At 46.0% G+C, this 27,687-nt stretch overlaps 1 protein-coding gene across 3 annotated transcripts in view; it reads left to right on the forward strand.

Annotated features, from left to right (window-relative positions):
* The window catches only part of ARHGAP32 (Rho GTPase activating protein 32), a 216,407-nt gene that overhangs the window by 70,681 nt on the left and 118,039 nt on the right, over positions 1-27,687 (forward strand). For all 3 annotated transcript variants that reach the window (XM_066203621.1, XM_066203624.1, XM_066203622.1), the window contains 4 exons: positions 1,550-1,658; positions 17,918-18,009; positions 19,058-19,099; positions 19,626-19,710. In XM_066203621.1, the coding sequence (XP_066059718.1) occupies positions 1,551-1,658; positions 17,918-18,009; positions 19,058-19,099; positions 19,626-19,710 (327 nt within the window). In that variant the 5' untranslated portion in view covers position 1,550. The remainder of the gene's footprint in view (positions 1-1,549; positions 1,659-17,917; positions 18,010-19,057; positions 19,100-19,625; positions 19,711-27,687) is intronic.

Raw genomic sequence — 27,687 nt, forward strand, 5'->3', positions numbered from 1 at the left:
GGTTTATGTCTTGTTTCTGTGTTGCACAACTTGGTTTCGTCTGCTTTAAATTAAGTGGGAAACCTCTCCTGTGGTGGAGCTGGGGCTGTGAGGCCAGGTCTCTTCCTCTCAATGTGTAAAGGAGAGTTGAAGCAGCAAATTTTTAGTCTTTCAACTCCCAACTTATTTTAAACATCTATTGCAAAGGTGGGCGTCTCCTTTCTGAGCTGACATTGCACCTCTGTATTCTAAATCATGGCATTTTCGTGCAGATATTTTTCAGCTCTCTGCAGCACCCAGGTAGGTGTTTTTCCCTCCTGAGGACAGTGGGTGATGTTTAGGGTGGGAATGACACAGACCCAGTGAGCAGCGTTTCCCTGGGGCATTGTAACTTTCGGCTTTGAGGCTCATTTTCTCTGGGATGTGTTTTTTATTGTAGCAGAAACGTGATCACAAAGCTAGGGATGAAATTATATGGGCTGTAATTCCTAACCCAGCCATGCCATTAACTGCAGTGTTAATTACTTCATCCTTAACCCTCTTGGAGAGAGCAAAGCAGAGTTAAATGGCTTGGCCCAGTGTCAAGCAGCATGTCGGGGTTTCAGAACTTCACATCTTGGATCTGAAGCAAAGGGGTTTTATGAACCGGCTTTCACGAGGCATGTTTCAGTCAAGTGGTCATAAATCAGCAGGGTTAGAAACCGGCCCTTTTTGCCCATGCCTTTGCATTGCTGAGTATCAAAATGCTTATCCTAAATACGAGTGGTGATCTATTAAGGGAATAAAAGCCTGCCTGAATATCATGTTTAATGGAACTGGAATGGGTGATACCAGACTTTGAACAGGCCTTTGGCACTTCAAGTCTATGCCATAATCTCTGCAAAAGCACATTTATACAAACGGAAAGTGAAAAAAAATACATATCTGCAGAGTGCTGTCATGTGGAGCGGCTGAGGAGCTTTTAGGAATTCGTTCTCAGTTTTCATTTTGAGCCTCTGATCTCTGTGCAGGCTTGGAATAACCTTCACAGGGTCTTTGGAAGTTGGCTCCTTATCTGAAGAAAAGTTTACTTGGTCACATCGGGCTGATTTGAGGTGCTCACTCTTCAGGTAGGATCAGGAAGGGATGAGAGCTGATGGATGTAGAGTCAGACTAAGATTTGGAAACTGTTATCCCCATTTCAGACAAAGCCTGTAAGGAGGAGGAATCCTGAAAGGAGGAGGTGTGTATTTCTCCTTACAAATGTATGTTTCTCTTGCTGTTTGCCTGGGCAGTAGGAGCCATTTTTCTGAAGTGGACTGAAAATCACTCCTCTGCATTTTTCTGTGTTGTGAGACTTGCAAATTGTGCAGTGATTAAACAAAATTATCCACTGATTGGTTAGGAAGTGCAGATTTCTCTCCACCAGATTTACGCTCTTGTCCTGCTTGTATAATGAGGAAGTGGGAGAAACTCAGGAGTCTGTGGGATCGGTTGATGTGTAAAATCATTTTATGTTAACTGAGCACTGTAACAGACTGGGTGTGAGAAGAATGGTGACTAAATATCCAACTTCTGTCCTCCTTTCCAGAATGATGAAGTCCTCTGTCCACGCAGAAGAAGATGACTTTGTTCCAGAGCTGCAGAGGAGCATCCATCCCAGGGAGAGGCCGGACTGGGAGGAGACGCTCAGCGCCATGGTAAAACACTTGGGCTACATCCTCTCTTCCCATTATTTTCCATTCTGAACTCTGTACTCCTCTATTCCATTTGTACTCCCCAAGTTTCAGCTTTTTTAATGGATTGCACAATACTTTGAACGAGGCCAAAATGCTTCCCTTCCTCTAGCAGTGTATCAAGGAGAGGGAAGGAGCTTTCACATCGCTTCTGCCCTATTAATATGTGCCCCAAAGCAGGTCTTGTAAGCAATTAAAAGGTCCATAATGTCACAACGATTTTCAGTCTGCATTAACCTCTTTTTCAGCAAGACTTCTGAGCATGAAGGGAACTTCTTGTAAAAACATGCTCTTTGAAGCATGCAGCAATGTGAAGAAATGAGATTTTAGCAAAATGCTGGCTATGTCTACATAAATAAAACCTCAGCCTGAGAGCAAACCTGCCATCAGAGGGACCAGAGCTGCAGAAAAGCATACACAAAGGTGCTGTTCTCATTTCAGACACCGCGCTCAGGTGGGCAGCGGGCCACAGACGACTGGATTGCCGTAATATATGCGGGGTTTTTGCAGCCACAGCTTCTCTGGGCACCCTGTTCCAGGGCCTCACCACCCTCACAGGGAAGAATTCCTTCCCAATATCCCATCCATCCCTGCCCTCAGCAGCAGGAAGCCATTTCCCCTTGTACTGTCACCCTCTGCCTGTATAAAACTCTCCCGTGCCTATTCATGAGCCCCTTTGGGCACTGGCAGGGGCTCTGAGCTCTCCCTGGAGCCTCCTTTTCTCCAGGTGAACATCCGCAGCTCTCCCAGCCTGTCAATTTTTGCGCTTTTCACTTTGTTATTTTTTTCCTTCCTCATGTGTGGATGTTTTTGCCTTCCCTCCACGTTGGCCCCAGTTGGGAGCACTGTCTGTTCCCATCAGTGTTGCTCTGTCAGCAGCAATTGCTCCCAGCTCAGAGCTTCCCACCCCCTGGAGTCTGGTGGGAGTCATTGTGTGACACCTTGCTGCTGTCTGTGACCTCCAGGTGTGTTTCAGAGCTGTCAGGCTGTAATTCAGTGTCCTCACCTGTGACACAGGTTTCCTGGCATATCTCATTTGGTGGTGTTTTTTTTCTCCTGGTTGATTTGCAGTGAAGGGGATGTTCACCTGCTCGAGGCTGTTGTACTCAAGGACACTGCTCAGTGTTTATTTTACCCTGCATCATGCTGCTCTCACTGCCCACTAAAATCACGTTTTGAAACGTGTCTTCTTGCACAGCTCTGTGCCAGCAATGCCAAAACTGACTGGTCCAGTGGAGAAGGGATTTAGAGGAAGATAAACAGGGAAATTCCCGTCTGGGATTGCTGCACAGTGACTTGGTGTGATGAAGGACAGTAAAGCTACTGAACCTGTGTTTAGAGTGCCTGGATTTGTGCTCACAGTGTTGATTTAACCTCAGGGTCCTTTGAATACAGTGTAAGGAGCGGGGAGAAAAACCTCTCTTGCTTGTGTTTACTGTGTTGAGCGAATCGAATTTCCACTTCCAGCCTCTGCCTTATGTCTAGTCAGGGGCAATATTTAGATGTAAATACTTGTAGGACCTTGTTCAGCAGTGACACTGTTCTCTTTAACCAGCATATATTCAATATTCTGCCTTTTCCCTGATCATTTGAAGCCTGAGATTTCTTCTGTCACTCTGTTCCTTCACTTTGCATTTTTAGCAGCCTCTGCTTCAGCCTTGTCCCAGAGATTGCTCTCTCCACGGTATGTGACTGTCTCAGAGTGCCACAGTACATCTAATTTTTGGTTAGTGGTTGTTGAAGAAGCAGATTTTAGGTTTTGTTGCTGCTTGAAGCCCCAGGCCCCAGGGAATGGGGGATGCAGGGTTGGAGAAGTTGTTCCCTCCATTGGTTCCCCTGGCTGCTGCTGGAGCCCTGACGGGCACCGGGCTTTGTCACCTCACAGGAATTTCATCTTCGGCCAGGTGAGCAAAGACTGAGACAAAGGACACTGTGGAGAGCTGGGGAAGTCCTGGCACTTGTCTCCTGAACTTTGCCTTCGTACATGCTCTTATTAAGAAAAGTCAATTTATGCATTTACAGTTACATGAACAAGTTGTCCCTACTCTTCTTCCCCACTTTTATCCATAGTATTTTTCAAAGGGCTTGTTAATAATTTATATAAGTGCTTTGTTTCCAGAGCTTTTTCTTAACAAGAAATAAACTGGGGGTCTTCCTAAATGTGTGGAGGTTGACTGTCTTTCTATACTGTAAATATAAAATGACAGAAACTCTTATTTTTAATATTTCTCTCATTGCCAATTCATTCTGGGCACCTGAGTAGCTTCAGTCCTTTGTTTGCTGCAACTTCTTTTGTCTTCTTTAATTTATTATTTAAACTTTCATCTGCTTTTTCACACTGCTTGTTTTGTGTCTGTGCTTTAGCAGGAGGACAAGTGATTCTGTGTTGGAGACCTGGTTTGTTTGGGGGGAATCCCAGAGTTGTGAAATGGTTTGGGTTGGAAGAGACTTTAAAGCTCATCCAGTTCCACCCCCCTGCCATGGACGGGGACAGCTTCCCCTACCTCAGGTTGCTCCAAGCCCCATCCAGCCTGGCACTGGACACTTCCAGGGATGGGACATCTCTTCCTTGGTACTTCTGGTGCAATTCTGTGTTGTAGGTGTGGTCCAGGCTGAAGGAGAGGCAGCCCTGGCTGGACAGAGTTCTCAGGAGCTGGGTCATGAGGCAGCTCCCTGTGTGCTTCTCAAGCATTGCTATATTTTGTATTCCCCCCCGACTCATGCTCTGTATTTTTAGAATTTGGGTGTATTAGACGCAATTTTCCGGCTGTCTCGGCCCCCAGTTCCCACTGTGCTGCACCTGCTGGGTAACCTTCACACATCCCGGGATTTCTGCCTCTGCTCCACTTCAGAAAATGCAGTTCATGATATTGACTTTCTTCATAGAACACTTCTGAGTTCTGGGGCTGCAAAGCCTTGTGTGAGCCAAGGAAGATTGCAGTTTATGGATTTTCTAGCATTTCTCCAAGACAGTAATGTTATTTTAAAGGAAAGGGTTATCTTTTCTTTGTCAGGCCCTGCTGAGTGCTCTGTTTCTGAGTTACAAGAAATGAAGTTGTGAAAAGAGTCTTTATATAATGTTTCTCACATGAGCCTACAAAACAGCTGTCCTCAGCCTGCATTAACTGTAGCATAAATTGATATTTGTGCTTAATAATACATTAGCCCCATGTTACTGACCTCCTGATGAGTTCAGGGAGTTGCACTGTTAGCACTGAACCAATGGCTCTCTCCCCACCAGGCTGCTGTGCTTACGGACCCTCTGTTCCTCCTGCTTTTGTCATCCACTTGTCTTAATTTTGTGGGGAAGCAGGATTAAAATGCTGAGATAAATACAAAAATCTTCATTTGTGCACCCATTGCAAATGTGCTGACACAGAAGGGTGCTACCTGAAGCTGCATTCACCTGACACTGGAGATCAGGGGAATATGCTCAAAAGAGGACGTGGAGCTGCTGGAGCCAGTCCAGAGCAGCCCATGGAGATGCTCCAGGGCTGGAGCCTCTCTGCTCTGGAGCCAGGCTGGGAGAGCTGGGGGTGCTCACCTGGAGAGGAGAAGGCTCCAGGGAGAGCTCAGAGCCCCTGCCAGGGCCTAAAGGGGCTCCAGGAGAGCTGGAGAGGGACTGGGGACAGGGGATGGAGGGACAGGACACAGGGAATGGCTTCCCACTGCCAGAGGGCAGGGATGGATGGGAGATTGGGAAGGAATTGTTCCCTGTGAGGATGGGGAGTCCCTGGCACAGGGTGCCCAGAGCAGCTGTGGCTGTCCCTGGGTCCCTGGTCCAAGGCCAGGTTGGAGGGGCTTGGAGCAATCTGGGATAGTGGGAGGTTTCCCTGCCCACGGCAGGGGTGAGAAGAGTTGAGCTTAAAGATCCCTTCCAACTCAAGCCTTTCTGTGATTCTCTACATGCTTCTGAAAAAGTCACTTTTCCTGCACGTTTCCAATTCCCTCAGCTTTGGAAGCCTTCAGAATATGAGTCTCTAATCCCATGGAAGGTTTATTTTCCCCCCAGTGCACCTCTGGCTAGGATCTCACAGGGTCTGGGAGTTCTCTTGTGTGTAATAGGGCCGTGAGGTGACAGCTGGAGTCAGGTGTTTCTTGTGTAGAACCAGGGTGCCTAGAAAAGGGGAACCTCTAAATTACACATAGAAAACTCTTATGAATCTGTGAATTTGTCAAGTGCACAAGAAGGCAGCAGCTGCAGTTGGTACCCATCATCATTTTAGGCTTACGCTGGTGGAATTTGCTTAGAAGAAATGCAACCCTATAAATGCTTTAGAAAGGCACAGGGTTAGAGGCTGTCCTATGAAGTCCCTGGAATAATCTTAGTTCTTAGGTCAGAGGGATTCTGAGATCTGTATTTTCCGCACTTAATGCCAGATAGGGAAGGTACCATGGCTTGTGAAGGTAATAAAGGCTTTTTAATGAGACCTCAATATATCACTGTTAAATCTGGGACAAGAGTAAGGAGAAAACTATTTTTAAATGCAATTATGAATGTGTGCAGAGATTAATGCATTGTAAGGGTTTAAAGAAAGATTTTTATGTCCTTAATGTTTTCTCATTCTTTGTACAGCACTTGGCCAGTGCTGCCCCGGGTCTTGAGTGGAGCTTCTGCAAGAGTAGGTGCCAAAAATAGAATATAAGGGGCTTCTTTTTTAATTAGTGTTGTTCGTTAGTTGGTTTTGAGTTCACGAAACATCAGGCCTGTTTCTGATGCAGGTTAACACAAATACTTCCAGGAGTTGTGGAAAAGTCTGAATAAAAAGGGAATGCGGCGAATCCATTTGCTTGGCCCTGTAAGCTGTAGTGATCTCCAGATAGTGGTTTACTGAAATGGTCTAATTTTAGCTTCTGAATATGTAGATATAATACCCTTAAACATGTTAAAAGTGATACTTTTGATTTTTTTCCCTGTGTCACTTTGTGCTTTGTATGTGCTTGAACCAACACCGGAGCTTTACAGCTGAGGATGTGGTTGGGAGCTTTGGAGTCACTTATAGAATTTTGTCATGCTGATCCTGATCTCAGATGGGTTCCACATCATGGAAAAAATTTCTTGGGGAAAAACGGGCTTTTGAACTCGAACTGCCCAGCTGCAAGTTCTTTTTAATAAAAAGTCTAAAGTTTTAAGCTCTCAAGTGCCAGGGGAAGTTTTAGGAGATATGAAGCTGAAATTGTGGGGGTTTTCTGCTGTTTTTTAAAGGGCTTGAATAATTCTGTAGAAAATGATTTTAGAATCATGGAATCTCCTGAGCTGAAAGGGACCCACTAGTCATTGAGTCCATCTCCTGGCCCTGAACAGGAGGGCCAAGGATCCCAGCAATCCCACCCTGTGTTGAGGGTGTTGTCCAAATTCTCCAGGAGCTCTGACAGCATCAGAGGCTGACTTAGATGGTTCTCCATCTAAATGCTCCAGCATTTGGCTTCTGGCTCTGAGTCTGAGGGATCACTGCCTTAAATGCTATGGAAAGTGTTACCTGTATGTTTGGATGTTGGTTTTGTGCTGCTGAAGGTCCTCAAGCTCTTGACTTGCCTGGATTAGTGAGTCAGAACTGTGTTGTTAATCCTGCAGGAACCGCAGTGTGTCCTCTGTGTTCAGCCCTGGGCAGCATTCTCATGTGAATTGCTGCAGGCTGGGAAACAGGGATAACAGAGGTAAGGGTGGGATAAAAGTGGGAGTCCAGAAAGTGTGGACAGCACAGGCACTGATCTGACATCAGTGTTTTGGGACAGGCCAGCACACCAGGCAGGCATCAGGTGCAATAATATTTTGTCAAAGCAGTTCTGGTCTGGCATTGCAACAGTAACCTGTATTTCCTTTTCAATCCGCATAACTTGCTTTTCCTTGTTATTGCTGCATGAATCTAGCATTATTTTCCCTCGTTAAGCTTTTGGCAAGGGTTTCTGTTGCTGTGTGAGGTTCTTTCTCTGCTTCTTGGTTAGAGGGGCCTTTTCATTTCACAGGCTGGCTCCCAGCACAAGCTTGTCCCCGAGAATCTTCAGAAATTGGGGCAATCGCTTAATTGGCACATTGGCTTCCATTTGTGTTTGCCAATTAAATAAGTTCAATTAATCCAGAATGGGTACTGTATTTTTGGCAGGAAGTATTAATTCATAGCAATCTTTTAGTTTTCGTAGGCAAGAGCAGCAATAGTTTCTGGTTACATTTACAGCCTTTCCAGTGTGTGCACTCTGGCACTACAGTGGGGAGCCAGGAGATCCAAATTATGTTTTGCAAATATCTGTTTCAAAGTCTGTTTCTGTACAGCAAAATGAAGGAATGATTTAGAATTTGCTAAGGCCGGATCAATGCAGTTTCTCGTGCACCATGATGACCAATTTTAATGCACCCTGTTTGTCATTTTTTTTCCTAATTCTGGCTCAGCCAGGCTGCTGTTGCTGGTGGTTCTGTTCCCGTGGTGCTGGGGATGCTGTTGTTGCTACTCCGTCTTATTCCCTACCGGGAGCTCTGAAGTCAGAATTACACCGTCACGACCCTCCACCTCTTGCCCTCCCACCCCGTTCCGAAGCTGATCTCTTTCTTTGCGTGTTTTGTTGTCAGATTACAGGAAATGCCACAGTTGCTTGAAATGCACTTATTTGGGAGGTAAAATTTGTCAATCACTTTTCCCTAGTACCAGCTGCTTTAAAATAAGGTGGAATATTTAGGAAGGGAAAGAAATGAAAGAAATCTCTTATTAAAAAGTGGTTGGGGTTTTTTGCTTGTTTGTTTTTTTGTTGTTGTTGTTTTTTTGGGTTTTTTTTTTTTAAATCAGTGTCCATGTCTTCTTAGTCACCGTAATGCAGGAAAAGATGGAACAGTTTTTGAAGGTTATCAGCAGTCTGCTCATCCATCCCCTTCCATCATCCCCTTTCACCCCATTCATCCCTCAATTTAAGCCCAAGAGACAAACAAGTCATGTCAAAGTTGATCTTTCTGAATGTTGTAGGCATTCATTTTTTTTGTTTTGCCATGATTCAGCCTTTTTAATTATAAAATGATCAGTTATTTCATGAACATGTTGGTAATCATTAGCCTGACTTTATTTAAATCATTCCCCACATTTCTGTTTTGCTGCATGGTATTGGTGTTGGTGGAAGGCTGCACGATGTTTTTTGGGATTTGATTAAATACCGTGGTTTGGCAGGGCACAGATTGCCAGGGCATAGATTATTCATGGAATCATGGAATGGTTTGGGTTGGAAGGAACCTTACAGATCATCCAGTCCCACCCCTGCCATGGCAGGGAAACCTCCCACTATCCCAGATTGCTCCAAGCCCCTCCAACCTGGCCTTGGGCACTCCCAGGGATTGGAGCAGCCACAGCTGCTCTGGGCACCCTGTGCCAGGGCCTGCCCACCCTCACAGGGAACAATTCCCAGTTCCCAATCTCCCATCCATCCCTGCCCTCTGGCACTGGGAAGCCATTCCCTGTGTCCTGTCCCTCCATCCCTTGTCCCCAGTCCCTCTCCAGCTCTCCTGGAGCCCCTTTAGGCCCTGCCAGGGGCTCTGAGCTCTCCCTGGAGCCTTCTCCTCTCCAGGTGAGCACCCCCAGCTCTCCCAGCCTGGCTCCAGAGCAGAGGGGCTCCAGCCCTGGAGCATCCCCATGGTCAATATCCACCTTCCCAGGTCTTTGAGCATCAAAGTGTCCTGTTCTGGCCTCATCTGCGTGACACCAGGTAATCTCTGGAGAGCAGTGTGCCTCCTGTTTCCAGCACGTGTCACCTTTCCTGGTGGCAGGTAGGAGTGAGGAGTCATGCCCAGTTTGTGGAGCCTGGTGTGTGATCCCAGGCCGAGCTTTCCCCATACCCTTGGACAGAGTTGATGAAGTGACTCTTTCGTTGTGTTGGTCAGAAGTTTGTGGACAGTGTATGGCATAAAGTGCGTGCTACAGGCGGACACATTCCTCACATTGCTGTGTTGTCACAAGGCTTTGGGCAGGGAGTGCAGTGGATCCCAGTTTTGTGCTCATGCCATTGGAAACAGCTCTTTTCTGTAAACAAAAGCTGAGCCCAGGTTGGCTTAACACACAGAAATATAAATTCCTGTAATTGTACTGACTCAGATGCTGGGCTTGAACGTCAGGCTGCTGTTTTTTTCCAGCTTCCCCATCTTGCTGCTGCTGCACTGGGACAACTCCTGAGTTGCTAATCCGATTTATACCTATAACATAACATCACATTGTTATTTGCATAATCACTGGCTGTGGCCGGGGGACTTACCAGAGTGGGATTTGGTTGTTTGAGCCTGAATCCAGCTCTGTTGGGTTTTATGTGATGAGAAATTGCTTTCTACCATAACAACCCAAGCTCCAATTGTCCTTTTACATACAAGCCATGATTAGGATCCTCTCCTCCCTCTGTGCATCAAAGAGTAGCTGGGATCTTTGGGGTCTCTTTTTTGACCAACAAGAAACTGGAATCAAAAGTATTGTTCTTGTTGGATGTTCTGTTTTCTGTGGCTTTTCTCTATAATTTATTTTGTAGGTTGTACAGAAGTAGGACTCTAACCCTGGCTGCCTTTCCCACGCATATTATATGTGGGATTTTTGTTCTTAAAGCAAGTACATTCCTGAGCCACTCTGCCTGCCATTGTGTGAGGCTGTGTACTGTACCCTGCAGCTCCTGAGCCCAGGGCTTTGAGAATGGTAATCAGGCTTCACTATAATAATGTCAGCTCCGAACTTAGGGCTGTCAGGGAGTTATCATGCTAATGCTGCCCTCAGTAGCTGATCGTTCGCTTGTGCTTGGTTGCACTCCTTTTAGCCCTAAAACTATGGATTCGGTGAAGAAAAACACAAGTGTGAGACTGTTTTGCTGAGAATCACCAGCACCTCTTGGGCGCGCTGGATTCAGGTGCAGAGAATCAGCAAAAATCCGTGTCTCTAAATTTAAAGGCTCACTTGGGAAATGTTACTATGGCACAAAACCACGCTGCTGTGCAGAGGTGAATTTTGGTCACAGTGGCAGTGGCGGTGCCAAAGGAGGTGCTCAGAACTGCCAAACTGCTTGTTCCATGTCTTGGATTCCACTTCAGTGGTTTTACAAGGGAGCTGGAGAAGGTTTTACCCACATATCCATGAGCTGCAGATCTTTATTTGAAAACGCAGTAGACAAATAGTGAAGAGTTTGTTCTTTTTTTCATTCCAGGCTGATCCTTTAAACTATGGTAGATGGATGCCCTGGACTAACTCCTCTGTGATGCTAAGTCTCCGGAATGAGCGGTTTCCCCCAATTTGCCAGCTCATGGCAATGCTTTAAAGTGTTGGGGTCTTTTTGTTTGGCTTTTTCTTATTTCTTCCCCATCCCTTTCCTGTCCCTGTTCCCCTCCCCTTTCTCTTCCCCATCCCCTCCCCTTTCCCCTCCCCTCCCTTCCCCTCCCCTCGTTTAGTGGAGACACTGGGAGTATAAAACCCACGTTCTGTGTGGTCCTTTAAAAAAAAACCAGAATAATTTCCTTTTGTACATACCATGAAGTAAGCACTGGTTGGAGCAGTTCGGAATTGGGAATGTGGAAAATGGAATTAAAAGTTCTAAACTCACAAAACGATGCACATTCAAATGTCTTTATTGAATGCAGATTTCTTAGACGTGGGATTAAGAATGTGCATTGCCAATGTTCAAAGTTTCCTCACTGTAGGCACTTGTCATTTTTTCATTCCTTTTCTCTATCCCATTATCTCAGTTGCCATGAGATTTTAAAGGCATCTCTGGCTGGGTGAGTGTTTCTCCTCATTCCACAAAAAGGTCAGTACTACCTCTAATTACTTAGGCCGTCCTGGCCTTGAGCTCTGCACCTAAAGCACCCCTCCAGCCAGAAAGGATATTAGCACTAAGGAAGGAGCTAAGTGATGACTTCAATTAAAAAAAAAAAAAAGAAAGAAAAATTAAATTAAAAGGTTCCAGTATTTCTCACTCTGGAAAACATCCTTGTGCTGGGTGTTACTGAATGTGTCCGTGCTGCGCTCTGCTGATGAGAACATGAACAGCACAGGATTGATCCTTAAAATCACAGAATCACAGGATGGTTTGTGTTGGAAAGGATCTTAAAGCCCATGAAGTTCCACTCCCTGCCATAGACAGGAACATCTTCCACTATCCCAGGAACATCTTCCACTAACCCACCCAGCCTGGCCTTGGACACTTCCAGGGATGGGGAGACCACAACCTTCCATGTCAATTAAGAAGTGTAGTTTTAGAGGGGGTTATTCAATGTTATTTTAAACTTCTTTGGAAAAGCTGCTGTAGTATGACAAGCACATGCTTTTGTTTAAGATGGCATTGTCAGACCTGGCTATCTGTACTGGGTGTTGCTGCTTTATTTTAAATGTGTACAAACGTCTTAAGCAGCTCTGAAAACTGTAGCTGCAATGTGCTAATGTGACGGAGTCATGTATGTATGGAATGTATGAAAATACTTAAGAAATTGATTTGGTTCCACTAACTGAATCCACGGAAAGTGGTAACATGAAGAATTTGGCCAACATTCGCATTTCCATCATATTGCCCCTGTACCTCTGGCACTTTGAGGTGAATGTTGTCTCTTCATTCATTCCCATGCATTTTTCTGCTGTTCAAAACAGTGACCCAGTTGTAGCCTTGCTGTGCTCAGTACATCTTAATCCTTTTAGGGATAGATGTTGCAGAATTGGGGTCCTTCCTTCGGAATGACTTGGAGCAGCTCGGACATGGTGACTTTCCATTAAGTGGAGCATTCTTCCTTTCCTTTGTTGATTTATTTATTGTGGAGAACTAGGGTAGTTGTCACAGCATCTGAAGGAAGAGCAGAGAGAACTTTGTCTCCCTGGAGTGCGTTAAAGGCTGCAGGGTCAAAGCTGAGATGGACCAAATTTCTTCCTTCATTGTGCTCCAGGTTAGTTCCTGGGCTGTAATTCTTGAGAGCAGGTGCTGATGGAGCCATTGCCTTCCACCTCAGGGAGCAAGGATTTTTGTGGGACACTTCCTTTTTAGTGCTGCAGAGCAAACTCTTCTGATGGAGTGGATGCTGAGCCAGCTCTGTGTAGTGAGTCAGTACCCAAAATTTGGGGTAGCTATTGATGTCCTTGTACATGAGCACCCACTTCAGACCTCTTCATTTCTCCTCCTGCCTAGTGAAGGAATTACTGCTCCCTACAGAGTAATGACTTCTCCTGAAACATTTCTGTTCCCTCCTGTTCTCCAGCAAAGAAGTAACACTGAAGCAAAGCTTTAGTGTTTTTCAGAACTCTAAAGGGGGTTTAGGTTTTTTCCCTCTTTTTGTATTTTTCCTTCCAAGAAAATTGAGGGGAAATGAAGATGATGTAAAGGAAGGACTGTCATGGAAACCAAGCAGCATTTGGAATCAGCTCTGCTGTTTTTAGAAACAAGGCCATGTGCTGACAGAATCCAGAGCAATCTGGTCCCTCCAAACTGGTTTTGGTGAGAGACTGACAGTAGAAATTGAATAAATGTTAGTGCCTGTTTAATAGTTATTCTTGCTTTATGATAACCTTGGATTAAATTCCTGCCTTCAGAAATCTCACCTGGATTCAGCCACCTGCTGAGGTGTATCTGTGGTGCCTCCTCAGGGGTCTTTCTGTAGTCCTGTGGAAAACCAGCTATGGGATTACTGGAGAGGATCCAAGGTTTCTTGTGCATCCCAGAGTAAGTCAGAGGCAGCAGGAGAAGGGTTGTGTGTTTTGCAGTGGTTCAGTATTCTCTCCTGTCGAGGATACCAAGGTGGAAACTTCATCACGTCGTGTTCACTGGACTGTTGTGTTGAGTTTTACACATATTTTCAGATTGTGTTACGTCTCTGCATGTGAGGGAGACAGGTTGACATGTTTTCTGATAAATGCAAGGAGACTTTCTAGGAGAAAATCCTTTCATATTCTGCCGTGGAATCGTTACATATAAATTATTTATGACTAAGGTTTTGTGTGCTAGAGAGCACAAAGCTGAAGTTTTCTAAATCATGTCTATAAATAAAAAGACTAGAAATTTCAGATGCTTAAAGCTAAACAGACGGATTTGTGAGAGCTCTCAGATTCTGCTCTCGGATTCCCAGGAAGATTAGGAGCAGCACTTGGACGTGTCCAGGGAAGAGAACGGAGCTGGGAAAGGGGCTCAGCCTGGAGAAAAGGAGGCTCAGGGGGGACCTTGTGGCTCTGCACAACTCCCCGACAGGAGGGGACGGCCCGGGGGATCGGGCTCTGCTCCCAGGGAACAGGGACAGGAGGAGAGGGAACGGCCTCAGGCTGGGCCAGGGGAGGCTCAGGGTGGATATCGGGGAAAATTTCTTCCTGGAAAGAACTGTCCAGCCTTGACACATCTGCCCAGGTCACGGGTGGAGTCACTGTCCCTGGAAGTATTCAAAAAACGTGTGGATGTGGAACCTTAGGACATGGTTTAGTGGTGGGCACAGTGTGGTGGCAGCAAGTTATGGTCTTGATCTCAGAGGCCTTTCCCACCCTTAACAATTCTGTGATCCTGTATCTGTGGGAGGGTTGGACAGGCAGACAGGCTTTCTTCCTCTTCCCTAGAGGAAAGGTTTAGTGAAATCTTCCTGCCTGGCAATTCCTGCAAGGTATCTGTGACAAAACACTGACTTTCCGCAGTATTGTTTCAACGACTACTGATACAAGTGCAGCTTTTGGAAGGAGAATTCCTTGGTGCAGGGCACGCTGGTGAAGTGGTGGTGCCTCAAAGCACCACCCTGCAGAGGTGAGACTGAAATTCCTGATAAATCGGTTCTCTGAGTTCTGGGTTGAGCTCTAATTTGTTTACCAAGTGTTGGACCAGAGCAGATTGATACAGCAGTGACATTCAGCTGTGAAAATGGGACTAAACAATTTGCATAAACAGATTTGGTCTGCAATTACCAGGTTTCCACAGCACGGCGATGCGTAGAGAATAGGGAAGTGAGAAGCCACTGATGATGCCCAGTAGCTAATTTTCAGAGGTAAATAATCCAACTGTTTCAAAATTATTTTTAAAATTAAATTACTCTGACACAGAGCACAAAAGATGACATATCTCATTTGGAGGGTTTTGTTCGTGTTTTGAGGGGAGAGTGACCTGCATGCTATATGCCAGGTTTTGCACCAAAACAGATACAAAATAGTGTATAAAATCCATTTTATGTAGCTGTGTATCTTTGGCTTGAATGGAAAGGAGTTGTGGTTATTTAGCGGTGATACAGTTTCTAAAATTGCAGTAAGTTTCTTTTTTGGTATCCATCTCTTCACCAAGTTTTTTTCTCATGTTGGTACCTCTTATTAAGGATTTGAGCTTGCACAAGTTCTGTGCCCTTACCTTTCTGTGCTTTTGCTTCAGCTGTGAGCCTTGGCGAGATCGTTGTTGTACAGCAGTCCATGGAGCTCAGATCTAATTGGAAAAACCCCTGGAGTTAATTACTGCCTTTCATCTCATTGTTGTCCAGGTAACTGGATGCGGGAGATGGGAGAGGCAGAAATCCAGCTCAATTTGGACTTAACTCCACTGGGAAGGAGAGGATAATACAACTTTTCCAAGAGAGGTGCTGGCATTTTGGGCTCCTGGAGGTGTGAGTTTCGCCTACGCTGCTTTGAGTCAGATCCAGGGAGGTCTCTGCCCACTGCTGCAAGCTGGCTTAAAGCCCACATTTTCTGTCAGATTGTTTATCCATTTTAATATCCCACCAGCTCCTACTCCTGATGGAGAAGAAAAATTACTTTTCTTCCTACAGAAATTCTGTTGCTTAGAAAATTAAGCAAGAACATCCAGCTTGGCCTAAAAGCAGCTTATTGGGATGGCGGATTTATTCTTGTAATTAGTTATTTTCTTATGTAAAAGACCTGTAAGGTTTATTAAATTGGTGATCCTCTCAATACTAAAATTCACAATGACACTCTCAAGTATCCTGTTACGTCCTGAAGTGATTGTGTGCTCAGTATGTCAGTCAGCCCAGGGCAGGTTTATTGAAGTGTACAGTCCTTGTTCCTGTTTTCCTCTGGTGAGTGGCTGTGCTTGTTGTGTAGGTCTGTGGGACAGTGGGGTCAGAGCACTGGCTGTGGTCAGGGCTGTGGAAGGTGCAGCTGGGAGAGAGAGTGACCTGGACTCACATTTATTCAGTAGTGCTCAAAAGGTGGAGCTCACTCAGAACAGATTTTCCAAGGGCAGTGCTGGAAGAACCAGGAGCTGGATGGGTGCAGCTGGTGGATGACTGCAGCTTGGGGTTCATCTCCTCAGAGCCAGGTTTAGCCTGGAGCCCTGTGTCCAGGGGGGTGGGTACCCCTGCAGCCTGCTTGGCTTTGCCCAGAGGAGGCACCAGAATGATCAGAGAGATGGAGCAGCTCTGCTTTGAGGAGAGGCTGAGAGAATTGGGATTGCTCCTCCCGGAGAAGAGAAACTTCAGGGTGACCTAATTGTGGACTTCCAGAGCCTGAAGGGGCTGAGAAGGAAGATGGAGAGAGACTGTGGACAAGGACCTGGAGAGACAGGACAAGGGGAATGGATTCAAACTGACAGTAGTTAGATGGGATGTTAGGAAGAAATTCTTTCCTGTGAGGGTGGGCAGGCCCTGGCACAGGGTGCCCAGAGAAGCTGTGGCTGCCCCTGGATCCCTGGAGTGTCTGAGGCCAGGCTGGATGGGGCTTGGAGCAGCCTGGGACAGTGGAAGGTGTCCCTGCCCATGGCAGGGGTGGGACTGGATGGTCTGTAGGGTTCCTTCCAACCCAAACCATTCCAGGACTCTCCTCCCATTGTTTGAAGCAGGGGAATGGACCTGAAGTACCAGAGTGTCCCTGCTGACTGTAGCAGGACCCTCACATGAATAACGTGGTTGTAGCCTCCCCCTGTGCCTGTCTGGGGTCCAGTGGGACGAATCCCTCTTTCTCTGGCACTGGTCTGCTTGATGAAAACAAGCAGGAGAATGACATTGACTTACTCGCTGCAGCTCTTGGTGATGTGGTGAAGCTCAGGTACAGGTGGCCTGTGGCAGGGTGAAGTGGGAGCTTCAGGGAGGGGTGACAGAGATTGTCCTGGTGTCCATCCCACACATGGGCTGCTAGCTTGGGTTGTGGTGGTTCACCTGTATAGCTTTGGGGGTGGAGACCAATTTCTCCATATTTCACACTGCAGAATGCAGCTTTGTTCTGTTATCAGCCACAGCTTTGGTACAGATCCAACTCTGTTCAGGGATCTGCTGGACCAGCTTAGCACCATTAGGACTGATGTAACATCAGGGCAATCATCTGTTTGCTCCTGTCATTAGAAAAGGGATTTGATGGAATGCTTTTTGGTTCCAGGCCTGTAAGAGAAGTAACACTGAAGTGCCTTTCTTCCTCTTGGTTCAGCATTCCCTCTTTGAGACATTTTTCATGTGCATTTAGTGCATTGCCTGAAGCAGAAAAAGCTCATTCAGTTGATGTCACCCACATCATTGATGGGTAATTTTTTGCCAGCAACAGTTGTTTTTCTCCTCCTTCTCTGTGAAGCTTTGCTGGTCTTGCTGTTTGATCACTGTTCACTCCATAGAAGCCTCACTGAACCCCCTCATTCCTCTGGACCACAGTGGGAGAAATCCGTGGAGCCAAGTCTTTGTGTCCCTCGTGATGGAGAATTTAACCCCAGCAGAGCTCATGGCTTAGGCAAAGGCAGCTGGAGAAAGGAGGGGATGGGAAAGTATGACAGAACAGATAGAAGGGAGTTTGGAGCTCTGGCCTCACTGAAATAAATGAATTTTAGTGATTAAGGAATTTTAATATCCTCAAGCACTTAAACCAATAGCTTCAAATATCTATTTTAGAAGTTCACTTCCCATATATAAGCAGCTCTGTCATTAACTTGTTTTCCACTGAGTGAGCAATCCAGCTTTTTGCAGTGCCTCTGCCTGAATCTAAATGCACAGATGTCTGGAAAATTAGGTACTTAAGGAGGAGTCCAAGTGTGGAGTTTGGGAATATCTATTTCACTCCCACCTCTGAAAATCTCCGCTTTAGAAACCAGAAGTAGCAATGGATTAAACACTGGATTTCACAGTTACACCAAGGGTTAGCAAGGCTTGGGGCAGGAAGAGATTGTCACCTCCCCGATCCCCATCCCAAGGGTCAGCTTTCCCTGCATAAAAGGCGGAATCCAACTTGAGCACGTCTGAGGTTTGTACCCCCATACAGAACAGAGGGGCTCCTGCTCAGCAGGCAGGGTCCAGAGCTTGCAGCCGTGTTGTAACTTCTTTGCTTTTCCTGTCTCCTTCCCTGCAGGCCAGAGGTGCCGACATTCCCGACATCCCGGGGGAGCTGCCGCTCCGGTCCTGCGGCAGCACAGCCAGCATGAAAGTGAAGAATGTGAAAAAGTAAGAGCAGAGTTCTGTGATTTTCCCATCTTTCCTGGGCTTCCAGTTTGGCTCTGCGGAGTTTTGGCTGTTGTGCTGCGGTGCAGGGCATTCAGCAACAATTTGTGATGGTGTGTCTTCAGCAGAGCAACCAAAATCCATGTGGAACTAAGGCAGTTTGAGCTAATGGAACCTGAAACTGGGAATGAGAGGTTTTGCTGGCTCATTCTCCTCTTCCTGGCCATAGAAACAAAGCTAGGTAGAGTTTTGAACCTCACTGTTGCAGTGTTTTTAGTTTTCTTTAGCGATTCTTCCTGAAGGTGATTAATTAAAAAAACCCCACAATAGAACATATACAGAAAAATCTCAAAAGAAGCCCAGGCAATGTGTAAATGAGATAATTTTCCCTGTCTCCTTATGCTGTGGAAAGCTAAACCAGGACAAGTGGGTGGCCTGTATGTATTTTTTATCCGATTTTTTTTCTTTTTGCATTCTGCCCTCTGTAGCTTCATTTGAATGGATTTTACAGTTTTCTTTTCTAAGGGATATTTTTTCTTCCCCGATCTCCCAGGTTTTGTTTTTTTTTTTTTCCCCCCTGTGGGTTCATGCTGTATTTCTGTCTCTGCTTGTCTTCCAGAGACTGTAAACCGAGTCATTATGCTTGCAGCAATGGGGATCAGAAACAATCAATATTACTTTGCTAAAAATGCTGACTTGAGGAGCAGAACTCCCCGAGATTGATGGATCTGAGCCTTCAGCTCACCCCTCTAGTGCTCTGCTGAGAGGGAAATGGCCCTTTGTTCCAGTGCTGAGCAGCCAGATGCTGCATCTCACTTCCCACTTGTATTCCCGTGGGAAGAGGGAGCTAGATAATGACAATCTCATTGGCTCACCACCAGGAATATCTATAGGAGTCTATAATAGCTTCGGCAGAAGCAGGAGCATGTTGCAGAGCCAGAGGAGCTCCCCGGCAGCCACCAGTGTGACTGGAGACACTTGGGAATAATTATGCCTGACTTTTGAATTTGCAAAAGGCAAAGGATAAATAGAGTTTGTTCTGCACCCTCAGATACATCCCCCCGGGACTGATGGGCTGTGATGCCTTTCACAGGTAAAGTTCTGCTTTCCTTGTGTCTCGTGTAAGGCTGTGGATGTGCATTTGTGAGGTGCAGCTGCTTGTCCCTGCTCCGTGTCCGGACGCCTGTGGGATGTGGTGCTGCTGGAATGTCACACGGCTCTGCAGGGATGCAATGGGATGTGGTGCTGCTGGAATGTCACACAGGGCTCTGTAGGGATGCAGTGGGAGCTGGTGCTGCTGGAATGTTACAGGGCTCTGTAGGGATGCAGTGGGATGTGGTGCTGCTGGAATGTCACACTGCTCTGCAGGGATGCATTGGGATGTAGTGCTGCTGGAATGTCACACACAGTTCTGTAGGGATGCAGTGGAAAATCCACTTGGTATTTCAGCTTTCCTTTCTCACTCGGTTCCCTTCCCCACTGTTTTGGTGCATCACATCAAAATCCCTGTCTTCCCTTGGCTTTAGGGTGAGAAAGTTGTTGTTTTGTATCAGCACATGTTGTTTACCTGTGTTGAGCGGTCTGCATCCATCTCATGGTGTGCTCTTGGTGTGCTCCAGGTTATCCTTTACCAAGGGGCACTTCCCGAAGATGGCTGAGTGTGCACATTTCCACTATGAAAACGTGGACTTTGGCAACATACAGGTGAGTCTTGGATTTCTTTTATACACAAGACACCTTGTGCTTCCTGCTAACTGACCTGGTGGGGAGGTGTAGAGGGACCTCCACTGAGGCTTATTTAGTTTGTTACTGGATTGTTGAGTGACAAGAAGTTAAAGCTATAGAGGCTTTATCTGGAATTGCTTCTGTGTGCTAGGACAGAATTCACACTAAGTCATGTGGAGCTCTCCTTTGAGCTTAGAGATGGTTTTATTCCGACTGGATTTGGCTGATGTCACTGTTTTAAGACTGTATCAGACATTCAGTCTTGAATCGTCTGTAATCACCGCGTGTGTGTTTTTGGTTTGTGTGTGTGTGTGTGTGTGATTAAACAATTGTGTGAATGTATTTATGTAAATATAAATAAATCAAATTTGCCCCTTCCCTTAGCTCTGCATTGTGCATTGCAGCAGCTGTGTCATCAAAATACCAGAAACTGCTCGTCAGCCTGAGCTGCGTTTCTGGAAGTGAGCAGGCTTTGCTCCTCTGTGATCCCTCCCTCAGGAATACAGGCAGAAGCATTTTCCAGGGAGGGCTGAGACCCAGGAGTTTCTCATAAACAGGACACATTTTGTTCTGCACTTAGAGGAGCAGGAATGTCTCCAGCATCTGCCAGCCTTGTAGCCAAAAGGAGGTTACAACCTTTTCATTTGTAAAACATTTCCTGTAATACTGAGTGAATTATTTACAGCCTTTCAGGCTGCCATACTTGACACTTTTGCAAGCAGAATTATGCAGCTGGTTTTTTTTTCTCGGTCTGCCTAAAATTCCAGCTGGAAAGGAGCTCGGGTCTTGTTCAGGGCTGGGATCTGCTGTTGCTCACACTTGGTGGCTCTGGGAGGGTCGGTTCTGCTGTTGTGTGGGCTCTGCAGACACAGGCACACACTGACAGAGCCAGCGACACAAAGTACTGGGCACAAAGAGAGTGCAAAGAGCTCAGTTCCCATGGAGCTCCCTGGGAAATGGGCAAGCAGGAGCAGTCCTCACTCTGCTGAAAACTGTTTATTTTCATTTTCTGTGTGTAGGAACAGCGTGGCTGATCCATGTCCCTGCTTTCTGTCTCCTGGTAATTTGCTGATTTGACACAACTAATTTTTCACTCATTCTGGAGAGAAGTTTTGTGTTGGAGCAGCTCTGTGTCCACACAGGTGTGGTTTTTACATCCTGTGGTCCTCTGAGTTCTCCCTCCCATCATCCAGGGATGTTCGGCACAATGTGCAACTGGAGAGGGAGCACAGGCTGTGCGTGGCACATTGTTTTGTTGACCAATAATTAATTCTTTCGTGGGTTTAAGCATTTCCTGGGATGTTTTCAGAATGGCAGGGCAGACCTGCAGGGTTCAATCTTCATGATTGTGAGAGGCAGAAGTAAAATCAGCTAATACATCCTTTCCAGGTTTTCCTGAAGCATGTTCTGCTGGGAAGCTCCCACAAGCAGGAGTGATTCAGCAGTGCTTTTTGTGATGTCACTGCTACTCCTGCAGCTTCCCCTGCTCTTGCTCACTGGACCCCTGGCACAACCAGACCAGAGGCTGTAACCAGAGGAAGTCTGTGTGGAAAAAACTGTGGGAGGATGTAGCACAGGAAATAAAAATGGTATTGGTTATTGAGCTGTTACTGGTTATCTCAGCCCTGAGCTGTTTTCTGTGTCTGCGCTGTGAAAGCAGGAAGAAAACAGGGTCTGGCGGCAGCATGAGAAGAGCTGTCATAAAATTGAGACTCTCTGTGTGTTGAGGGGTCAGTTCTCTGTTTCCACCACATCTGCCTCTGAAAAACCCTACGTGTTTAGCTATTTGTGCACCTAAAGCAAAATTTGTGCCTAAGTGAGGTAACTTTGGCCCTCTGTGCCTCTAATTGCTTCCTTTTCCTAAGCAGGTTTCTGGTAAATCCCCACAGTGTCAGGACTTTTTTTATATGGTGAAAAATCTCTTTGAGAACAAGAGCTTTGCTGCTGAAATGCAAAAAGATAAAGTATTGCAGCACTTCCTTAGAATACCAGTATTAATGGTAAAATAAATGAAAGCTGTTAATACAACAGCGGTATTAGTTGGGAGATTTAAAAATAGGTTCACACAGGGCTCATGCATTTTAATCAAGTTGGAGGCTCCTTTGTGCTCCCGAGGTAGAGCAGAGAATAGCAGTGGGCTGGAGTGATGGGAAGTGACAGCTTGGCACCTAATAGAGAATTACTGAGTTGCATCTGAGGGGCTGGTGGGTGTAAACTGCTTTCAAAATCTATTCACTGTTAGAAATTTGCATAGTAGAAATACAGTATTATCTGTCCATGTCAGGAATTGTGTAATGCCGTCTATTAACAGCCTGGCCAAATTTCAGGTTGTTTTGTAACATTTATGTCACTTATAATATGGTCTCATGGTGCAAGAAATATTAATAGCCTGGCATTTCACCTCATGAGATCATTTTAAATTAAATTGCTAAGAGGTATGAAAAAGGATTTGTGCTCTTCTTATCTTTGCACTGTGATAGTGAAGCTGGGCGCGTTTTGGGGGGCTTTTTCTCCTCAGAAATATCCTTCCACACTGCTTCCAACAGCAATATCTTCCCCATACCTGTGGCTGGCCAGCCAGGTACGTGTGGCATCCCAGGAAATTGCTGGTTGCCAGGCAAAGGCAGTGATGTCAAAGCTGTACCAACACGTTAAGCCTCACAGATTGCATCAGTGCCCAAAATTCACTGGCCTTTTTTTCCCAACACCTTATGTTCATTACTGCGTTTATTTTAAAGGCTGCATCGTTCATTTTGAATTTCGAATGAAAAGCCAGGTTCTGCCTCATGGATGTGCTTTAGTCTGACATGGGATAAATGTTCAGAACTGGGGTTCAACTTCTTCACGGTCTGTCTCCCAAGGAGATGCAGTGTTTCTTCTCAATTTACTTTCTTCCTAATTTAGCTTCTTCTCAGTTTACATAAAATACAAGGTATCTCCCCTTTGACTTTTTTGACCTGGTTCTCACTCATGGAGCACATTGGTGGTAAGTCTTCATAAAAATCTCTGTACAAATAGAAGGTCATTTCCAAGTGGTTAAAAGGCATTTGTGGAAGAGTCTCTATTTACACCTATGAAATGATAAAAATGCACATTGTTCAACATCAGCACTTTGCATCTAGCAAGTGCAAGCTTTGTTTTATATCTGTTGGTTTTCTATCAGATTTATGAATCAATAACTGAGAAGAACTCATCAAAACTCTGTAGGACCTATTGAGGCAACCTCAAATTCACCAGGTTTAAAAATGTGAGATAGAAAAGTTTTCTTTTGCATGCATTAAGAACTGACCCTAGACTGAGACGGGGTTAAATTGCTTTCATAATTTAAGAAGATAATAATGTAATTCAATAACTATATGCTAAAAAAACCCTGCCAGGTCTCCAGGAGCATTTGGACACTGCTGCCAGGGATGCACAGGGTGGGATTGTTGAGGTGTCTGTGCAGGGCCAGGAGTTGGACTGGGCCCTGTGGTCTCTCTCAACCCAGGATATTCTGCGATTTTATGAAATATGGTTTTACTTTACTGAGTGCTAAATGCCATTAATATAAACAGGAGAAACAGTGATTAGGAATTCCTTAAATATCTGCTTCCTGCCAGGAATAAATACTCTGCTCTTCACTGGAAAGAATTAAGACATTATCTTCAGCTGAGTAGGTTTTGGTAATAGAATATGGAGAGCCGATCAGCTCCATGCTTTCCAGATAATATTCTTTGCTCCCTCAAAAGCCATTTGCTCAAGGCAAGTGCTGTAATGCACATTCATATCACTTCAGCATCTTGCATTTGACACAGAATTATCCCTTCAAACAGCATAGTCTCTGTGTTTGCCTTGCCGTATCTGATGTCTAAAAATAAATCCCTGTGGGAGCAGGACTGGGTTACAGATCTTCTCCTTATCAGCGCAGCCTTGGCAGGGCCATGGCAGGAATTGTGTTATCAGTGGTAAAGGAAGTATTTGAGGCAGAATCACTTCCGCCTGCGCAGACATCAGCTGCCAGGAATTCCTGTCAGGAATTGTGTGCTGTGGGAATGCCTCTGCGACGCTCCAGCCAAGCTGATGGGCTGCCTCCAGCAGCAGCTGGGCTTTGCCCCTGGAATTGGATGTTCCTGTCGTGCCTTAGGAGTTAGAGACATTGCAAAGAGCAACTCAGTCCTTCTGTGCCTGCTGTCAGCAAAGCCTGCTGAGAAGATCCTTTTAGGGGTCATCTGCTTTTGGTTTGCCTTTTTTTTTCTTTTATTTAACGATATTCCAAGGAAGGGGGAACACGGGGGGAATGTGCTTGTGAAGGAGTCTCTGTAATTTTTTCCCTAAGATGGATTGCCAAGGAAACAAAACCAGGAAAGCCTGGCCAGATGCCCTTGGCTGGATCGTTTCGGGTGCCACAGGTGAAAGGAGTCTTGTGGATGAGCTGGGAGCAACAGGGGCAGGGATGCTCCCTGCTCTGTGTCTGCCTGAGGTGGGACAGCCTGGCTTGGATCTCTGCATCAGGGATTTGATCCCAAGCCTGCTCAGTGCCTGCAGAGCATGAGGGTTTGTTTGTCCCCAGCCCTTCTGTGGGTATGACGCTTTCAGTGCGTGGTAGTCAGGAGCAGCATGAGTAGCTCCAGGCTGCAGTATCATTTATCCCACTTACTTTGTGAGCTGTTTAAGAAGGAAAAAGTACTGGTCTTTAAAGGCCAAACATAAAACAGCAGTTGCCTGTCCCAGTCCCTCTACAAGATGCAAATTCTTGATAAGAAGCATAAAAATTGCCCTGAATTTTGATGTGTGTTGGGGTTTTGAAAGACAATTTGGCTGTGTTCTGCCTTGTCTTTATGAATATTTGAGTGAGATACAGATTATGTGTGAAGAGGGGCCACTTTTCAGTCCTTCATCTTCGGATGCTGTTAATCTCCTCCCAGAACTACCTGGCCAGATATTGGTGTGTTCCCCTTCTTTAAACCGAGGACTTCCCCTCCCATTCCTTGTCTTCTCCGTGTGATTTCTTTCCTATTGCCTTCCAAAGTGGTGGGGGGGATGTTGCAAGGGCTGTTTTAAGGACGTGGGCATATAAAAACAACTGTTCAGTGTAGGTGGAAACTGTCTCTAATAATTTAATAATTCCAGCCACAACTCCCTGAAAATTGGCACAGCCTCCTGCCAAGATCAATGAATTTTGAAAGTTCAGAGTCTCTGGGCCAAGGTTTTTGCTGCCAAAGGAGTTAGGAAAATATTCTAGTAAGTTCACCTCAGTTTTTGGATTCTGCTGTTTCCTGGTTTTTCTTCCAGCGTGCCACAGGCTCCTCAGAAAAATTCTTCCCTGGAACAAGATCACACCTGTGAAATTCCAGGTTCCCTGTTTTTTTCTCCCTGGTGAAGTGGGAGGGAATCCAGCATGGGTTCTGTCGTGGAAGGGTAACTTCAAGCGTGGAGCTGTGACTCCAATCCACAGAGCAGGAAGGAGATTGAGGCTGGTGTTCCCGTGTGGATTTACTGCTAAATCACTCTGAAGGTGTTTTACACCCTTTGCTCCCTTTGACTGACTGTTCTGAAATCAATACTTCATCTTTTTTTATAAAGGAAAATGCAGTTTGGCCGGCATTGCTCAGCTCATGGAATGCCTCTCACAGGGAATCTGTGTTTGCCTGGATTTATCTTGATCAGCTCTGTCTGATTCCATCTGTGTTCTTTATTTTTAAAAGATGCTCATGTAGCTGTGTACCCAGGGAAGGGCAGGCTAGAACCCACAAAGAAGTATGACAAGCAAATGAGATTTTTACCTATTGGCTCAGTACAGGAGGTATTTTGGGGGCTTTTTTACCTTCTCCTTTTTCTTTTGGCTGTTTTTGTGAATTTATAGGGAATTATCCATATCTCCACAGGAGAACAGACCCATTTGGGACAGAAAGCAGAGACCTCCTGCAGGAATCCAGCTTATTTTCCCTTCTCCAGCATCTACCACTGAAAATACAGCAAACTTGTCTGTAGAATTGTTGGGTTTTTTGTTCATTGTGGCTATTTGATGGCATGAGTAAATCTTCAAGTGGCTGTAATAAGCTCAGCTGTTATTTTGACATTGACCTCCTGCTGTTTGCCAGCCTCATAAATCATCCTTACCAACTTGTTGCAGAAAAGTGTTAAAATTGGTTTAATTAGTAACTGTAGCACAGTTGTGTTGGAAAAATTTCCTTTCCTGCAGTTTAACGACCTGAAAAAAACAGAGAGCTGTTTATTATACATATAATTAAAATATGTTATAAACTTGAAAAGATTCCATGGGCTCCAGAAAAATGATGCCTGTTTCGGTAGTGCGTGAAGGGAGGTGAAATCCTGTCTGTTTCTGTCTGTAGCTATCCATCCTGGTACCAGGAATGGTGCTAAAATGCAGCATAATACTGGGCTCATGGGTCTGCCAGCATGCCAGGCTGGAGTGATTTAATAACTGCCTTGTAGTTATGATCCCTGAGATTTACAGGAGCAGGGCTCTGTGTTTCCCCTCTCAGGGAAGTTCGTGAAGCCAAAGGATGTATGAGCTGTGAAACCAAACTTCTGTGGGAACATTCCCGTGTTGTGTTTAAACCGTTCCTGCCTACAGAAAGGGCAGTTTGTTCAGACTCTGCTCAGATGCCCGAGTGTGGAGGGTTGATGACAGAATTGGCAGCTCAGGGGCAGCAAGTCAGGCTGGGGGTGTTAAATGTTCATTCTTTAGCTCAGCCTTCGCTGGAGTGTGTGCCCTGCCCTGCCCTGCCCTGCCCTAGGAATGTGTTCATTCATTCCCTGCTGAAGGAGCACGGCTGGGATAACTGACACACGGAGGGATGGATGGGATGTGGGGAGAAATTCCTCCGTGTGAGGGTGGGGGGCTCTGGCACAGGCTGCCCCGAGAAGCTGTGGCTGCCCCATCCCTGGAAGTGTTGAAAACCAGGTTGGATCCTGGGGCTTGGAGCAGCCTGGGACACTGGAAGGTGTCCCTGCCCATGGCAGCGGGGGGCTGGATGGGCTTTTGGGTTGGATATCCCTTTCGAGCCAAGCCATTCTGTGATTCTGTGTCTAGAATATAACCTGATGCTGCAACACTTGTTGACCGTCTTGGCTTTGACATCTTTCTGCTTAAGGTTTGAGCACACCAGGCGTGCTCCACCCGTGTCTCCAGGTGTGCTCTGTGTCCTGAACCTTGTGCCCATTTCCTCATGGTGGTTCCATGACCTGGTTTCCAGATAATTTCCAGTCTTGGAACATCAGCACTGCTTCACTCAGGACGACAGTGTTGCACTGTGGCATGCTGAGCTCCAAGGTTGTTCTCTTGGTGGCAGATCAGAGAGGAGCTGTTTGAGTGCTCGGGATGAGCCTGTCACTGGCCTGTCCCGTGGGGAGGGGGAAGAACTTGGGCTCCTGGTGTTTGGATGCTTCGTGTAGGAGTGTTTGCTGTCCTGTGCTAGGGCTCTGGGTGTGCAGCTGCACAGGGATCACAGAGGGTGTTTCTAGTTCTGAGCTGAGAGCGCAGTTTTGTTTGTTTTATTTGCAAAAGAGAGATTTGGGCAGAAGATTTCCTGTGAACATAAACATTCCCAAGGGGCTGGAATCAGGCAGATTTCTCTTTTTCAAAGGAGGAACAGGCACACACTCCCCCCATACGGACTATTGGATGTCTGGAAGGCATTTGGAGAAGTCTGTGGGCTTTGATGGGTTTGTGATTTTATCCCTTGCTGTGGGGTGTGAGCAGAAGTGGAGGGTCCTGCTTTCCCTGTCCTGCAGGCAAGGCGCTGACCTTCAGCTCTCCTGAGCATCCAGAGCAGAGAGCTCTTTGATCTTGACTCAGAATTCCAAAGGTATCAATTACTTTCTCTGGCCGTTTTCTCAGCAGAACCTGCAAACTCAGGCTGCTGTTTTCCTGGCAGAGAAGCATCAAAGGGAAAGGGAATGCTTCCATTACACGTGGATGTGTGGCTGTGGGCTTTGAAAATCAAATACTTA

This window comes from Chamaea fasciata, unplaced genomic scaffold, assembly GCF_029207755.1.
Source record: "Chamaea fasciata isolate MVZ Bird 193981 ecotype frontalis unplaced genomic scaffold, bChaFas1.0.hap1 SCAF_24, whole genome shotgun sequence".
Classification (NCBI taxonomy): Eukaryota; Metazoa; Chordata; class Aves; order Passeriformes; family Sylviidae; genus Chamaea; species Chamaea fasciata.